General features: G+C 45.6%; 1 protein-coding gene across 34 annotated transcripts in view; it reads left to right on the plus strand.

Moving 5' to 3' along the window:
* Positions 1–17,029, plus strand: part of GALNT9 (polypeptide N-acetylgalactosaminyltransferase 9) — a 236,812-nt gene that overhangs the window by 129,377 nt on the left and 90,406 nt on the right. For all 34 annotated transcript variants that reach the window (XR_006415730.1, XR_006415729.1, XM_044440803.1 and 31 more), the window contains one exon: positions 5,480–5,597. Coding sequence is in view for 32 of the 34 variants with exons in the window: in XM_044440803.1 (XP_044296738.1) it covers positions 5,480–5,597 (118 nt within the window). In the remaining 2 variants the exon portion in view is untranslated. The remainder of the gene's footprint in view (positions 1–5,479; positions 5,598–17,029) is intronic.

A 17,029-nucleotide genomic window follows, 5' to 3' on the forward strand; every position in this document is an offset into this window, starting at 1 on the left:
CGAAATGAATGTGCAGGGAAAGGCCATTCCTTCCGTCTCTCCAGCCCCCACTTCCACAAGAGTTGCGCTTCAATGGGCTGAGAAAAGTGTGGGTTTTGATGTGCATTAGAGGCATGTGTCGCCTGGCACTCCTGTCATCCTCTTGACTTAAAAAGCACTGGTGCGGCTTCCCCTTGCTTTGATTCTAAGAAGAATCCTTTTTTCTCTCCCCCTCTGCAAAGCCAACTGGGAAATAAAGCCCTTACCTGTGTTACAGCAGCGAAAGAGACAGATGGCAGGCCGATGTTTTCTTCCTCCGAATTGTCAGATTAGATTAGTGCATGAAGGGAGACAAGATCCATCAGGATGGATCATACGCATGATCCATCTACTCCCATGCCTCCCCTATCAAACAAGAGCAGCACTGGTTGCTTCAGCTTGAGAACTGAGAAGGACCACAAATGAATGATGCTGCCAAATTTTGTAATTAGCCAGCTTGTACACTGAAATTGATCTGCCTGTAATGTTCATCTTTGTAGCAAGGCTGGATCGATATATTATGTGGAAATGGCAGAAAACTTTAAAGCGAACTTGCTGAAGAAGTACACAAATCCTCAGCTCAGTTTTCGGTTGTTCTACCTGGGTAACCCTCACCCCAAAATTTACTTAAAGCAGACTTTTCAGCTCTTTGCTCCCTGTTTGCTGTGGGAATGGAATGCAGAGAACAACAATTTGGAGAAACTGTCTTGAGCTGGACTTGGGTTGTTGTGTTTACCTTCTGAGATGGCTGAGGAGTGTGAGTGCGTGTGGTACCTTTCATTGTCTCTGGCAGCCTGTAGCCACCTTGGCTTCCCACACTGCAAGCTTAAAGCCCAGGGGAGACTTCATCAGGTAATTCCTGCTGTAGGGCAAGGTCAGGGCAGGGAGTGCAGGCAGCCTGGGAGGCTGCAGAGCGATGGTGATATATATCATAGAAAGAGAATATGTGCACACAAATAAACATTCAAACATGCATTGCATTCTTGGCCATCTCTCGAGGATGAAGCTCAAAAATGCCACCAAAGTCAATTAAAAAAAACCCTAAGCTATCAAATGCCTAGAATTGTTCTACAGTGGAACAGATTGTCTAGAAAGGTGGTGGGCTTTCCTTCATTAGAGATATTTTAGCAGAAGCTGGGTGGTTATTCAGCCAGGAGGTGGTAGGTTTTCCCTGTGGTACCAAGCCTTCAATTAACAAGGGATTGGACTAGGTAATCCTCAGGATCCCTTCCAACCCATATGGCTCTGTGAACCTGTCAGAATCGCATTTCAAAAACAAAAGGCAAACCTTTCAGGTTCCAAAGCTTTCCAATATGTTGGCTAAGTGTGCACAATTTTCTTCTAGTTCTGGTGGGGATGGTTTGTGTGGGTGGGTGGAAAAGTAGGCCTAGACAAATCTATTTGAAAATCAACCATACAGAAGGGAATAATTTCTGCAGGAATGAACTCAGTTTAAATTCCAGTCATTAGAGAGTCACTTTTATCTAAAAACATGATCTTTCATACTTCAGTCTGCAAATTAGGCTGCATTCAACCACCTATTTGCATATTATAATTAAAAGGCTTGTTAAGATCCTAGCTTTTGTTTCCTCATTGCACTGAGAAGAATCTGTTTTTCATGGGCTTTTGCTATTAAATGCTCTGTCTTGGGGCAAAACTGCATGGGACACATTTGGGGGTTTTTAATGCCAGCCCTCCATACTGGAGTTGTGCCAGCTCCAATCAGGACCACCATACTGAGAAGTCAGAGGACAGGAAGTTAGTTTTTAACACCATTCTTCCTTCATTTTGAGTAATTTACACAATACAGCAGAGTTGGAGGATGTAGAGTATTGATGGGAGAAGAAAGCAGCTTAGAGGTGATGTATGGTTGATGCTTCATAGAATACTGGTAGATTAGAAGCGGCCATGAAGACCATCAGGTCCAACCCTTGCTGTTGCAGGATGTCAGTTTACACCATCCCACTCAGATGGCCGTCCAGTTTCACCTTGAATGTCTCTAGCATGGGAGAGCCCACCACCTCTCCAGGCAGCTGGTTCCACTGTCCTATTGCTCTGACAATAAGGATGCTTTTCCTGATGTCCAGCCTGAATCTGGGTTGTCACAACTTGAACTGATCATTCCCTGCCCTACACTCTGGCATTAGCAAGAAGAGATCTTGACCTTCCTCTTTGTGACATCCTTTGAACTACTTCTAGAGGGATACCATGTGTCCCCCCCCCCCCCGTCTTCTCTTCTCAAGGCTGAACATTCCCAGTTCTCTCATTCTCTCCTCACAGGGCAGTGTTTCCAAACCGGACCCTCCTCTGGACCCTTTCTAATGTGTCTGCATCTTTATTAAGTCTTGATGCCCAGAACTGGACACAGGATTCCAGATGAGGTCTGACTAGTGAGGAGTAGAGGGGAACTACTTCTCATGATTTGGAAGTAATGCTTCTATTAATGTATCCCCAAATAGCGCCTGCCTTTTTTGCAGCTGCATTGCACTGTTGGCTCATAGTTAGCCTGCTGTCCAGGGCCGTCGTCTTTTGCATTTCTGTTGCCCTGGAGTGTTGCCTTAGCAGTTTCCTCTTTGCCTTCCGCAGCTGCTGGTTACAGTGTTGGACTGGTACTGCAGAGACCCAGACTCAGGCTGGTACAGGTGTGTGCCTGCTCACCTGAGGAATATGGACTCCTTGTAGGTCAGTGTATCCCCTTGGTTAGGCCCTTCCCTGCATGGCATCAATGCAGCTGTTCTCCAGGTAGACTCTGAATCTCCAGGCTTAGAATCCTTCAGTAGTCAGTCATTACAATGTTCGGGTACCAGCTTCACGTTGGGTTCTTCCCTGCTATCTTAGCTCTTCTTTGGATCACCCTGTTTGTCTTGGGACTGCCAACTGACCTTGGTTTGCCTGCTGACTCAGTCTGGGTTCTTGTGGACTCAATCCTGTTTGGATCCTTGGAACTCTGTCCCAGCACCCTTGTAAACAGGGAAGCCAGGCTGAGGTTATCATGAAAGGGCAGTGAAGATGGGTTCATATGATATCGGCAGGGGTGGGCCACAGAGAGACAATGAGCAAGTGTCAGGGGGCATCAATTATGGAAGCTCATGCCTTAATGATCAGTGACCAGAATGCTGTTAATGCTCAGTGTAGCAGACTGGTTAGAGTATTGGACTGGGACTCAGGAGATGTGGGTTCTAGTCCCCATTCAGCCATGATGCTCACAGGTCGCTTGGGGGCTAATTCTCCATTCTCATCCTAACCTGTGATCCATAATACAGATGCAAAAATCCACCCATTAGCGAGACTTGCATACGGAAATGTGTGTGTGAGGGATAATTGTATATGAAAGGGCATCCATCTGGAGAATTTGACTGTGGAAAAAAAATCATATATTATAGGAAATTGTGTGCAAAACTGCATATCAATTTTCATGCAGACTTAAAAAGCCATTAGAAGCACTAATGGGATGGAAAGAACATGTGCTTCACAAACAGTGAACATTACAGAAAGTCAAACAGATTTTTTCCCAACCTTAAAGTGATAGTAATTGGCATCGTCAGCCTTCAATAATAGTCTCATGTTGTGGAATGACAAGCCACAATCCAGGCAAAGTTGGAGATAAATCTATTGGAATCAATGAGTCAGGCAGCTGCAAGTGAGTAGTTCAGTTAATTCCAATTACACTTTTGGATTGCCCCCCGCACCCCCACCCCAGCTTTCTGAGTATCCAAACACAGGACAGGCAAAAGGGAATCAAATACTTAAAAATATCAGATGAGCCAACAGGCCAGATTGCAACTCCCTTTTGGAAGCAATGGTGTTTATTTTAATATGTTGCTCTTTAAAAAAAAAAAAAAACCCTTATGAGCAACAATAGACTTGGCAGGGAACTCTATGCCAATTTATCAGCTCTCCATTTCATCTTTTATTTTTTATTTGTTTGTTTATGATTAAGCAAAAAGATGGGGATGCTTGTTGCACATTCCTGCAATGTTGTTTCCTTGGTAAGAAAACTGATCTTTCTGTTGGTCTTACTTGCAAGACACTATTAAATATCATTAGGGGAAGTTTTATAGTCAACACTGGGCAAATAGAGTAGTAATGGAATTCTACTCTATTTTGGTTTTGGTTCACGACTGCCAGTTTCTAAGGGTTGTGTTAGAGTTTTGCAGTTCTCCCTTCTGACCAATGGCATCCAGTCCCCCAAATGGGAACCCCACCAGTTTCAGGGACCATGAACAAAGCGCAGTTCTTGTGTGCTTTTGGTTTGCCTGTGAGCTTGGCTGATGGAGGAACAGAATGCTGGACCAGCTAGGCCTTTAGGTTGATCTGGTGTTGGGAAATCCAAGCAAATAACTTTTGCTGTCCAAGACATGCTGTCCCCAAATGCCTGACTCAGAACCATGAGCAGCAGTGTGGCTGTGATCGGGGAGAAACTTTGCACATTCCCAAGCTTGATTTTGCCTTTGCACAATTTTTGAGAAGATTCTGACTTTAAAAGTGTGCCGTTCATTCAAGGATTCATGTTTAGGACACTTTAATCAATGGGGACGTGTGCGTTCAGGTGCAGACTTGTAACAATGCACATTTGCTGTTTGAAAAGGCATATTTTTTCCTGTTTGGGAAGAAGGAGGAAAAAAGATGTTCATGTTCAGGAGCAAGAACAAGGTGCAACAAGCTCTGGCATGTAAAAAGAGCCTTTGCAAGTGGCAAAGCTCACTCACCCATTTCTAACGGTAAATCCAGCACAAATACTATGCTGAGAATCAGGTCTGAGTCTTGTTTTCATCTTATTTTTTTCCTTTACTATTTCCTTCCATGTCCCTGGAAAAGAAACTGTATTCAGAAACAACCAGATGGATGGGTGGATGGATGTGTTCTGAGCTAGACCCTCCCTTCCTTGCCCCAGGCTCCAAGACAGTCCTTTACAAGGCAGAAGTTGTTGGCACTTTACAGCCAATAAGATGATGCAACTCTAGAAGCTCTCTAGCAAACTGAACGATAAGCCTCTGCTCATGGAAAGAGCACTTGGCCCAAACTGCCAGGATGGCTCAGGCTGGCGGAGAGCCAGACCGCAAGACCTACGCAAGACCTCGAACTGGGTAGCTTGTCCCTCCCAGTGCCTCGCCACAGGGTCGGGGAGCAGGCAAGGCCATGGCTCTTTCTTGTCTCCTGGGCCCCATCTTTTCTAAAACATGTCTGCTCCCACAGTCAGCCTGGGACACTGGGGCAGCAACCTCCCGCCCCACATGGATCTTTCTGCTTTCCTATCACCTCTTCTGCAGTGTCCTCCTATTCAGAATCCGATGACACAGGTTCCTTGAAAAGAAAGCAGAGAGGGAGTGTCTGTCCCACTCATGAATGAACGAACGGATGAACGAACGAACGAATGAACAAGGTGTGGTGATGTCCTTTCAATTCCAAAGGTCTATCATTTGAAGCCTTTGTCTCTCCCTTTGTTCCTCCCCATCAACAGGACGCCAGCCATGATCGGCTGCTCATTTGTGGTGGACAGAGAGTACTTTGGCGAGATTGGTCTGCTTGACCCTGGCATGGAGGTTTATGGAGGAGAGAACATAGAACTTGGCATGAGGGTGAGTGGCACATTATTGTTCTTTGTCAACTAGGGATCGTCTGACAAAATCAAAGGCTCTCTGTAAACCCCAGATGTGTTCGTTCACGATGGCTGAATTGCATGCGTTCCTTGAATTTTGTTTGCAGCAACCATCTCAAGAACATCACAAGGAAGTGGATGGCGTTGAAGGAGATGTTTGTTTCCATGCACAAGTGTTTGTGGGGAGAGCAAAGTGTTGGATTCAGAGTGGGCAAACCTAGACCCTATCTATAGAACTCACTAAGGGCAAGTTCTGATCTTCCCCACAAGGAAGTTGTGATGTTGTTGCCACGTGCTATCAGGTCAAGTCCAGCAAAGACAATTCTATGATTGAAAGATCTCCAGAATGTCCTATCCGTGCCAGCCCTGCTCAGCTGCTGCAAATTCAAGGTTGGGGCTTCCTCCATGGAGTCCATCCATCTCATTTTTTTGCTGGTTGTGATGAAAGGAGGGTATGGGGGGTTTTTTATGCTATCATGAGCCCCTTGATACCACTTCTTCAGTGCAGGAAGTGCAGGCAGCCTGGGGGGCTGCAGAGCAATGTTGAGGTATAAAATAGGAAGAAAAATATGTGTATACATAAACATTCTCTGCCTTTCTTTCTTTCCCTCCCCTTTCTTGGCCACTGCCAGTTTTTTCCTACCATTTGTGCGGTGTCCTTGTTTCAACACACACAATTCCTGGAATGTGTGAAAACATAGAGCAAGTTGAAGGATGCAAAATCATGGCCAGGCTGCCCACGCATGTGCAGTGGCAACCTGAAAAGCAAACAGGAAGGATACACAGAACTGCTGATGGATTTCCATGCAAACAGAAACTGCTCCATGCAGTGCAGAGTTGAAATATGGTACTGATTTCCACCAGAGGCAGTGCAGGCCACCTATTTGGAGAGCTCTTAAAGGTGATTGGACAAATTCATGGAGGAGAAAGCTCCTAGTCCTGACGGTTGTGGGCTGCATCCTGCATCAGAGGCAGTGTGCCTGTGTACCCCAGTTGCTGGGGAACTTGGGCAGTTTTTGTGCAATCCCCTGGACAGTTGCTTGGCCACATTGGGTGAGCTGGACCTTTGGTCTGATCCAGCACTGTCCTTCTTAGACTTAACTGGAATCAACACATCTGTCCACCCCTAGCTTTTGGTCCTGATGGCTGCAAGCCTCCCCCAGACTCAGAGACAAAGTTTTCTGGGTGACCAGTTGCTGGAAAACAGAAGTGGGAATTGCTGTTGCTCTCATGTCCCACACATGGAATTCTCATGTGCATCTGAGAGCCCTTGCTCTGCAGCATTTGTGCCAGTGTGTGATGCGCTGTGCCCATGTGCAATGCTGGAGGAATCTTATTCTTATCCCCCTGTTTCTCCTGACATCTAGAAAATTACCTTTGGCCACTGCGTACAGACAGGCAAGGACAGTTTAGCACTGCAGTAGACTCTAGGTACTGCAGCCAAGGCCCGGAATGTCATTCATACACAAAGCACAAGCCCCAAAGCTCTGAAAGATGCCATCAGACTAAAAGCTGGATGTTAAATAGAGAGCTGTTTCCAGGGGACACATTTTGAGGCTTAGCAATGCCATAGAAACTGTGGGGAAATGGCCTAGAGGCATAGGTAGATCTGCCAGACTCTCGCATTGCTGCCAGACAGTCAGAACAGCCAAATTTGGTACCTGTCAGCTTCAATCCAATTCCCTAGCACAGACCAGGCATCACATCCTTGAGATGGCTGTCCCTGTTTTTTTTTTCTTCTTCTTCTAGAAGAGTTGATGCAGCTGCATTGCTCTTGGAGGTAGCAAGATGCATAAGTGGGCAGCATCTTTAGATCATTAACATCTTTTGGGTTAAAGGGATATGTTCAGTACTAGTATTTGGGCTTGGATGACAACTAGGTCTGAACCAGGAGGTGCTAGCTCCAGAGTCTGAGAGTCCTTGGGAAAAAATCTAGATACTACCTGAGTTGGAAGAATTGGGGCAGTTAAGCTTATCCTTCAAAATCCACCTTACACCTTGGATCAGCTCACTCCCACGTTTGGTTGTGATCCATTTGTCTTTCCATTTAAATAGAGAGAGTGTGCATGTTTAAATACTTTCTGCCTGTAGGCTAAAGCCTGAAGAAAAAATATTTTTAAAGTGCTTCTTCTTTGTACGCACGTTAAATCTAGGTGCATGCAAGTTTTTTCTGAAAAGGTGCACTCATATTTCGTGATCCTGTTTGGAGGTGCAGAAGAGACCCATTAAAATTAAAATGGAAATGAAGCTATTTGTGCATCCCTACTTCCCCATACATGGATCCAGTTTAAGTCCAAGATAAAATTTTGCCACCTTACAATTGGCAGGCGCCAAAGGGGGAGCCATGTTTGGCCAATCCATGTAAAATTCAGAAAGGAGAATTAATATGACACCTCATAAAACCACCACCATTTTGTTTGCTGTTTTCAGTTGCCATTTCTCCACCTGGAAATGCATGTTAGTATGACATGCCCTTTTCAACTGTTCTGTTCCTGAATGAGACAGACACATAAATTGAAACAGCACATTCTCCATAAACATTGAACCTTCCTCTTCGGAAGCCCCTCTTGCACAATCCAGGTTCCTATTTATTTATGCGGAGGATGTATTTCTAGGACCCTTGGACAAGTATCATTCAGTGTTAAAAGAACAGATGACCACGGGGTACCAGATGTGTGATAGCAGCTAAATAATCACTAATAATCCCTTAAAACTTCTTCACAAATTAACATTCTGTCCCTGTGAAAAGAAAGCAGATTATGCCAGAAGGCTTGGCTAGGTTTTGTTTAGTCAGATAATCCTTAGCTGAAATTATTTTAATCAACTGGAATCAGGAAATCCCATACTATTAATGAACCTGAGTTTGGTGGGAATATTGACTGGTGACCCCACTAATCCTTTTTAAATGGTGGCATTTATTTCAGATATGGTTCCCCCTGCCCCATGTGTCAGATATTTCATTAACAGCCTGTACCATTTCTGGGACTCCTAAGTATCTGCCTTGCTTTCAGGAAGCTCAGTGTGTGTGTTGGCAGGCAAGGAGAGAAAAGAGGCGTAGTTTGCATGTTGGAGATGGCAAGGTCAGCTCTAAGCACCTCTTCTTATGGGGGGGGGGTATGTGGCCCCCACTCCAGTGCAGAGCCTGATGGGAGCAGCAATGGACACCTCTGGGCAGGATGGGCCAGCAATCTCATTCTGAACATAGCTGGTGCTGCTTTCTCCCTCCACGGTGATTTTAAGTTGCCTGCATTTAGCCCTGCAGGCGCCAGATGGGCTTACTAGTAATACAGTGAAATGGTGTCATATGGAAATAGTGCAGTGGGGCCACTGAGTTTAATAGAGAGGCCAAAAAAGGTGAATCTTCCTCTGCACCCCCCCCCAAAAAAAACCTGGTGTGTGTACACGTGGAAACTGAAAATCTTTCCATCCTAATGTCCACAGGAATGCATTCTGCTTTTCTTCCTAACCATTTTTAAATCATTGATTTCTGTTGAGACATCGTTCCAGTTGCAGAACTCTTAAAATTTTGTTTTTGATGATTTTAGGTTTTGTCATTCTTGCTTTAGCATCATAATAGTTTAAGGAAAAGGCACGTGTGTGGGCTTCTGCAACTTCTGTTTCACACTCCAGATTTCCAATCGGAGGAACTTGTTACACAGTTACGCACTGGAACTGGTCTGTAGCCTTGGGGGACAATCCTGTGGTTTCTGGTCACAGGAGAGAGAAGTTCCTAGCTTCAAGCTCAGGATCATGCTCCACGGTCAGAGCTAGAGCCTCAAGTTTGCAGTAAGCATGGAAAGGGCTTTGCTGATTGTGGCTTCAAGGCTGGAAGAGCAGCCTCAGAGCTGGAGGTCTGTGTGCATCCTGGGGATGGAGGAGGGAAGCCCTGCCATGACTCACAGGATCCCCATGTACCTTAGTCTGCCCTCCTTGCATTCAAGGACAAAGACAAAGACGGCCCAAAATATCTTCTAAAGGGGCAGGAGAAGTTCATAGGCATCCCTTGCCTCTGCACTCAATAGGGGCCCATAATCCACAAGCAGGGTTGTGGGCAGTCCCATGAAATCTAAGCTTTGAAAATTAAAATCAACATCTGGGAGGGTGCCCTGGCATTGCTAAGGCTAGCTTCCTGCTGTTCCTCAAATTAGCAAAACAAATGATACACAAGAGTGAAAATTATCTCCATGTGCATCAAGATTTCCATGACAGGGTGAGGACGTGGCCTTTTTCTGTGGCATTTGTGAATTTCCAACCTGATACAGTAAAGGGTTAAGGCAAAAGACATAAATGACTCTAACAGACTGTGAGTTATTTACTCTCTTACTCATTAAAGAGTTGGAGTGTTTGATTAGCCTTCTGTAAGTTCCCTTATTACCAGAAGCTACAGATGCTCTTGATTGTTTAGAAAAGGGAGCATATAAACATAAAAAGCATATTTTATTATTTGACCTAGTAGAAGAAATTTATGAGCCCTCCCTCCCTCCCTCCCTCCCTCCCTCCCTCTCTCTCGAGCTTTTAATCAACTTCATAAAGATCTCTCACTCCATCAACAAGAGCTTGCTAGTCAGCAAGAAAAACCTTGCTGCATTTCTTCTGATTGTGTCCCCCTTTCCATCTTTTCTTCAAGATCGGCCCATGTGCATCCATAAATGGCGCACTGGCTGAGTATCTCACGGACAGGGGTGGGCAAAGGAGCACGGTGGAGGTTGCTGGGACGCTCATGCCCAGCTTCCCTTTGCCTTTGTGCCCAGTGCAGATCAAGGGAGGTTTCTGCAAAATTCCAGATGTGTGCACACTTCCTAATTGTGCAATTTCTTCTATCAACTAAAGCTAAGCAGATTCGGTCTGTCATTACACACTGGCAAGTTGTCTCCAGCTTATGGGACCCTATGAAGGAAAGCCCTCTACACTCTCCTGTTCACATCCCTACTTGGCTGTGCTAAATTCAGGTGGCTTCCTTTCCACAGTCCATCCATCTCTTATTTATTTGGCCTTCTGATTCAGTCCGCTTCGGACATTTGTGCAAATCAAACTGGGAATCAGGAAGGAGACAAGCATAAACACACATTTGATGATTTGTGAAAATATTTTTGAGGGACAAGTGTTTGCATTTGGAACAGAAATGGGGCATGATCACATGATCTTCAGAGACCACATGATGGGCATGTTGTGAGTGGAGCCGGCTGGTGGCAGAGGTCAGACTAGATGGCCCGGGAGGCACCTTCTGACTCACTCTGTTTCTATGTTTCAAATCTCAAGTGACTGGAAACCAGTGCAGTTTCCATCGAATGGCAAGTATCTGTAAAAAGAGGCTGAACCTGAATGGGTTAACCTCTTGGTTAAGAGCCAAGTCTACTGTCCTTTCCAAGCTGGTTTTAGTCCACTTAGGGATGGTGGAGAAATGGGTTCGGTTTGCATTTTTATTTTGCAGTGATGCACATCAATGCAAACCAAAGCTCAGTTATCTAAAGTTTCCACTTCTCTGTACAAGTCAGAGAAATTTGCGTCTGTCCAATCAAATCATGAGTATTAGGGGAAAGTACACAAAAAGTCATCCTGCGCAAAGAACATTAAAATGCTTTATACAGGGAACATTATGTGCAAAACCTTAGGATCTTTGTCAAAATGCTATATAAAAATACATGTATTAGGAGATGCATGCAGAAAAATGTGTATGAAATTGGGTCCTGCATTCATTCATCCCTAATCCCTCCATAAAGATCTGTGGATGCTGTTTGTGGCCTTCTATTGTTTTTCTGGAATATCCCATTTTACCAGAGGACCTCTGTCCAGTAATTTCTTCCTTCCCTCCTCTGTTTGGAGGCAGTCAATTTGCTCATTAGCAGGACATTTCACTGCCTTTCTCCATTATCTCCTGAAGACAGTAATGGAGTATTTTTTATGCTCTTTCCAGTATACTTGTCATGGTTAACTTATGCCTGACCAGCACCCTAGTCCACGGGCTTTCTCTCTCCTCCTTTCACTAGTTATCCCAGCAGAACTGTTTCTGGGCTGAGCTGTATTTTTAACTTATTCTATCTTCCCAAAACACACACGCATGCGTTAAAATGCTTGAGTAAACACATTGTATTTTAACAGGCATTGGAAAACATCCACTGTGAGCAATGGTTGAGCACCTTCCTGTTAGTCACTCAGCATTGGGAGAGGCATTTCAAACTTTTGGAACAGAGATAGGGGAAAAAACAGCAGCAGAAAAGCTGGGAAGCTACCAGATGTTTAGTGGTCTTGGGGCAGGTGGGTGGTCACCTGAAGGCCAGCTGGGAGCCCGTGTGGATACGACCTGCATATCTAAGTTAAACATTCATATTTCATATGCCAATGCATGGCTTATTTGTGTATCGTGCTTATTTCTTGCTTTGTTCTGTCTTGCAAGGAAGCCAAGGCAGTTCACCTGGTCCTTCTCCTCTCCAGTTTATCCTCACAACAACCTTGTGAGGTGGATTAGGCTGACAGTCAGGGACTGGCCCATAATCACCCAGTAAGCATCAAAGGCAGCTGGGGATTAGAACCTGGATTTCCCAAGTCCCAACATCATCCCCAACCAAGAAATCCCTTTCTATTATTGACATGGAATGGACATACTGCACCTTTGGCAGAGACACCTAAAGGTCCCTGCAGATAGTCTTAAAGGACAGGCAGGTTGTTATGGGAAAAGCTATTCCCTAGCCATTTTGATCCAAAGCAACTTAGGGCTTTAAAACTGAGTACCAGCTTCTCAAATTAGATCCAGAAGTAAATAGGTAGGCAGTAAATTTCTTGGAAAACTGGCATGATATGCTCCACTCTGGCCATACCATCCTGACCTCTGATTGTGAAGGACCTCGCCAAGAAGCTTCTGCAAAGTCTTCAGCAGGGTGGCCCCCGTGTAATGCTTTGAAGTGGCCCAGCTGAGAAGCCACCACTGCATGGATCACCTTGGTCCTTCTATTCCTCTCCTGACGTGGGCCAGGTACAGATGCTTCATAAGGTGGCTGGTGGTGTGAGTCGGGGTCATTTAATCTGGGCCGCAAGGAAGGCCAAACAGGAGATGGATGGACTCCATAATGGAAGCGACAGCCTGGGATGTACAAGTAGGATTCTCATGGGTAGGATTCTCTGGAGGCTTTTGGCTCATGGGGTCAGCGTAAGTCGGATGACTGGACAACACGTAACAAAACCAGCATGTCCTCATGGAATGGGGAAAATGGAAGATCTGGCTCATGCTGTGCTCCATGCTGGTCTCCAGAGCGGTGGCTGCTGTGCTTGCAAGGGCTTGGTGATGTTGAACGGTGCCTCGATATTTCAAGGGAAGAACTCCAGTTGTGGAGCTAATCCTGAAAATGGTGCTGGTCCTTCTAGAATCCACTGGATGGCACTGCCCGTCCCTGTACGGGCTGGGCTATTTTCTAAAAGTAACCAGTTTGTTCTTTGATGAGGTATGGTTCTCGTTTCTTTCTTTCTTTTTTTTAAAGAGCACTGATACTTGGTTCCTGATTTGATTTTCCTGCCTTTGAGGGAGGAGATTCTGGGCTCCTTTGAGCAGTCACTGTTTTTTCAGATTAGGTCCCCTTTTCTGCTGTGGTCACTTAGAATAGCCTTGCAGTTTACCTACACTGAATTGAAACTCTGAACTATCCTTTTTACTGCATTAACTGATAATGTAGCAGCTTCTGAAAACCCTGGCATGCAATCCAGATCAAATCCCATCAATTTAAAAGAAAGGTCACTGCCTCTTATTATGGCTTAAAGGTGTACAAGCCACTGCTGTACTTGTAGGAGAGGAGAGGAGAGGAGATTTGCAAGCACTTTGCATGCTGGAATCATGCATCCGTCTGACTCTTACACAGACTGGTAAACTTTGACCCTAGTGGTCTCAGTGGGGTGAGCAGATTATAGGTCTGCGTACCTGGAAACTAACCACACAACCCTTGCAATATCACTGGCTACCTTCTGTACCCTTCTCAGCCATGTCCCTTGCTCATCTTTAGCGAAGGGTGTTGTGGAGCAGAAACACAGAGGTGGCCAACTGAGAGAACGTTTCCAGTGGGAAAGCAAGTACATCATCTGCCAAAGTGCCCGGATCACTGATGAGCTGGACTTGCTCTGGCAAGTGAGTGCGGGGATATTGTCCGTGCTCACAAGTCTTGGGAACACGCTCCATTCACAACGCCCAGCCTGAATTCGGCCAAAGCACAGTTAATTCCTGGGACTGTTTTGCACTTTTCCGCTCATGTGTTCACAGTTAGAAGGGCCCCTTTGCCAAGTGTGCCCGCACAAATGTGAATTTCTGGAAATGCATGCCACCTCTCCCCAAAAGTTCATTTCATTCCCTAGCCTATTGGGGAAATTGTTCATTTGGGGTGCAAGCTTAGAAAAGCACATGTTTAAAAAGTGTGCTTTTCCTGTTTTACAAAACGACACATCCGGAGGCAATGCAGAACCTTGACGAGCTTGAGCATCACTCATTCTAGCCTCTCTGTGTAAGTGACTGAGAGAGTGCAGGTTTTAATTTCTGAGAGCTCAGCATTGAAAATGTCTAAACATGCAGGTTTAAATGCTTTTGCTGCGGGGGGGGGGGGTGTTATTTGAATATGGAAGTGACATGCAATGGGCTTCAGGATGTACCCCCACAATAGTGACAAGCACCAGAAATATACTGACTTGCCCAGCTGTAGTTGCACCATATTTAACTATTTCTTCCGCTTCACGGTTGCACACTCGAAATGACAGCAGCAAAATGTGAATCCAGGGTCCTTAGATATCAGTTATCCTCTTTGTGATATGGAGTTCAGTTTTTGTAGGTTGCCAGCTGCTTTCACCAGCACTAGATCTTGTTGTTCAGGCCTTCATGGGGCTTCTTGACAAGTTCAGTCCACTTCAGTGCCATTCAAGGTCAGATGGGATTTCTAAAATATGAGCAAATGTCAGCATCGATCTTGGGCATTCCGATTACTGTCAGGTCCTATGAATAAATTAGCCCTGAGAGGTGTGGTAAATTGTAGAAGCCATGGGATTGGAAAGTGAAGTTGAGGGAGGATGCTGCGCTCTGTAGGAGGAGCATATTGCATGGACGGCTTTGCACAAAATGTGTTTTCTAATTCCAAGTGCAAACACATGAAACTACCTTATAATTGGCCTGTCTACCTCATAGATTCATTGAATAGTAGAGTTGGAAGGGGCCATGAAGGCCATTGAGTCCAACCCCATGGCGTTGCAGGACACCAGTTTACACCATCCCATGCTGATGGCTGCCCAGTTTCTCCTTGAATGTCTCTAGTGTGGGAGCGCCAACCACCTCTCCAGGCAACTGGTTCCACTGTCCTAGTGCTCTGACAGTGAGGAAGCCTTTCCTGGTGTCCAGCCTGAATCTGGGTTGTCATTGCCTGACTTGATTATTCCGTGTCCTGCACTCTGGCATCAGTAAGAAGAGATCTTGACCCTCCTCTTTGTGGCAGCCTTTGAGAGACTTCTAGAGGGATACCATGTTCCCCCTCAGTCTCCTCTTCTCAAGGCTGAACGTGCCTCAGTCTCTCCTCACGGGGCAGTGTTCCCAACCCTGGATCATTTTTGTTGCCCTCCTCCAGTCTGTCTGTCCTTGAATCCAAGGATTGGAGCAGTGGTGGGGAAAGTATGCTATGAATCTACCCATCTTCCAAGGTTTAGAGCATGGCAAAAGGGGCAGAGGATCTTCTTACTGGTGGCCCCCTGATTATGGAGTGTCCTCCCCCTTGATGTCCAGCTTTGCCATCTTTTCCATGCCAGATTGACTTTCTACAACTCCCAGGCATTTTGAAAACAGGTTTTGCATGGGGCCTGGGCTCTTATTGTATATTCTGGGCAGCTGTTTGTTTTTCTATGCAAATGGATTTATGTTATGGCTTTAGGATGTTGATCTTCTTAAACTACCCTTGTCCTGTGCTAAGGGTGATTTCAAAGCACTATCCAGCACCAAAGCTAGGAATTCAGCCAAATAGTTCACAGGATAGATAAGCTTGGTCATAAAACAGTCCATCATCGTGGTGTGCAATTATCAGGTGGTGCTTTCCAAGAAGCAGGAAGAAAGAAAAGGGAAATGTTAAGCCATTAAGTCAGTCCATTCATCAGTTAGAAGTCTGGCATCGAGGTTTGGTTCAGAGACATGCATGGAGTTCAGTCAAGGCCAAGGTCTGCAAAGCGCAAAGGCCAAGTCAGATGTTGGTTCCAGCACTTTGTCAGCAGCTAGTAAGCCTTTTATCCAGCAGCTGGCTGAATATTCAGCTCTCCCAGCCACAGGCCTTGCATGAAATCTTGCCTTCCACCTAAGACAGGGAGACCTGAGTATGCCTGTGAAGCAGCAGCATTCGCAGGCTGGTGGTCTTACCAACTCAGCTTCCTTGTCTCCCTGGGGAGGGGGAAGGCTTCCCTTGTTCACTGTGGAGGTCCCTGCCTCTTCCTCCCATGCCAGCATGTCAACCTCTTGGGTTCCTGGTCCTGTCTCATTTCCTGAGCCAGTGGATCCCTGTATCCGGGTAAGCCAACCTATTCCTGAGAAGAGGACTTCTCTAGTGAAGCCCAGCCCAGGGAGCTCAAGTTATCAGGCAATATCAAAATGTATCCCATGAAATTAATATGGAGGTGGGTGATTATACTCAAAGACTTCAGAATGAAAGGTACATGTGCTGATCATAGGCTGTTACCTCTCCCCAACTTCTAAGTTTTGATATTTGGAGCAGTCATCGGCTCTTGGGATCTGTGGTCCCAGAGAGCCTTCTGCTGTTGTTCCCACCAGCTGTCAGGTCCTAGCTTGGCACAAGACCCCCAGAGGAGGCTGGGCTGCAGAATTAGTACTGCGTGGAAAAGCAAACTAATGTCGTACATCCAGATGTGACCTTGCTGGTGCAAGGAAAGGATGGGGATAAATGAACAGGGGGAAATCAAAAGAGGTTTTGGGGAAGATTCGCACAATATGACTTTTGGTTGCATGCTTACAGACAACCACAAGGACATGCATCTATTGTGTTATATTGCAAACAGATAGCAATATCTAATGCCTCTGGACCAAGCATGGCATCTTCTGTCGCTTAGTATTTTAAATACAAACCCACATTTCTCAGTTATTTATTATATAAAATGATAGTGCCTTCACTAGTGATTTTACTAATTAAATATAAAGTAAAATCCTGTAAGGCGCAGAAGAAAATACAGATTTTCTGCACCAGGCACCAGCTCGCAGACCTGACCAAGAATGATAGGAGTGCAGAACTGAACAGGTGCAACCCCGAATATTGTAGGACCAAGCAAGGCTTTAGGTTCCATTGTTATCATATTGCGTGTATGGCCCACCTTGCAAGGAACTCAAGGCATAGCTTCATTTCATCCTCCCAGCATCAGCCCGGTGAGGCAGGGTGGGCTCAGCCTGTGAGCTTCCTGGCT

The sequence above is a fragment of the Varanus komodoensis genome, unplaced genomic scaffold (assembly GCF_004798865.1).
Source record: "Varanus komodoensis strain SLA01 unplaced genomic scaffold, ASM479886v1 scaffold38, whole genome shotgun sequence".
NCBI classification, from domain to species: Eukaryota; Metazoa; Chordata; class Lepidosauria; order Squamata; family Varanidae; genus Varanus; species Varanus komodoensis.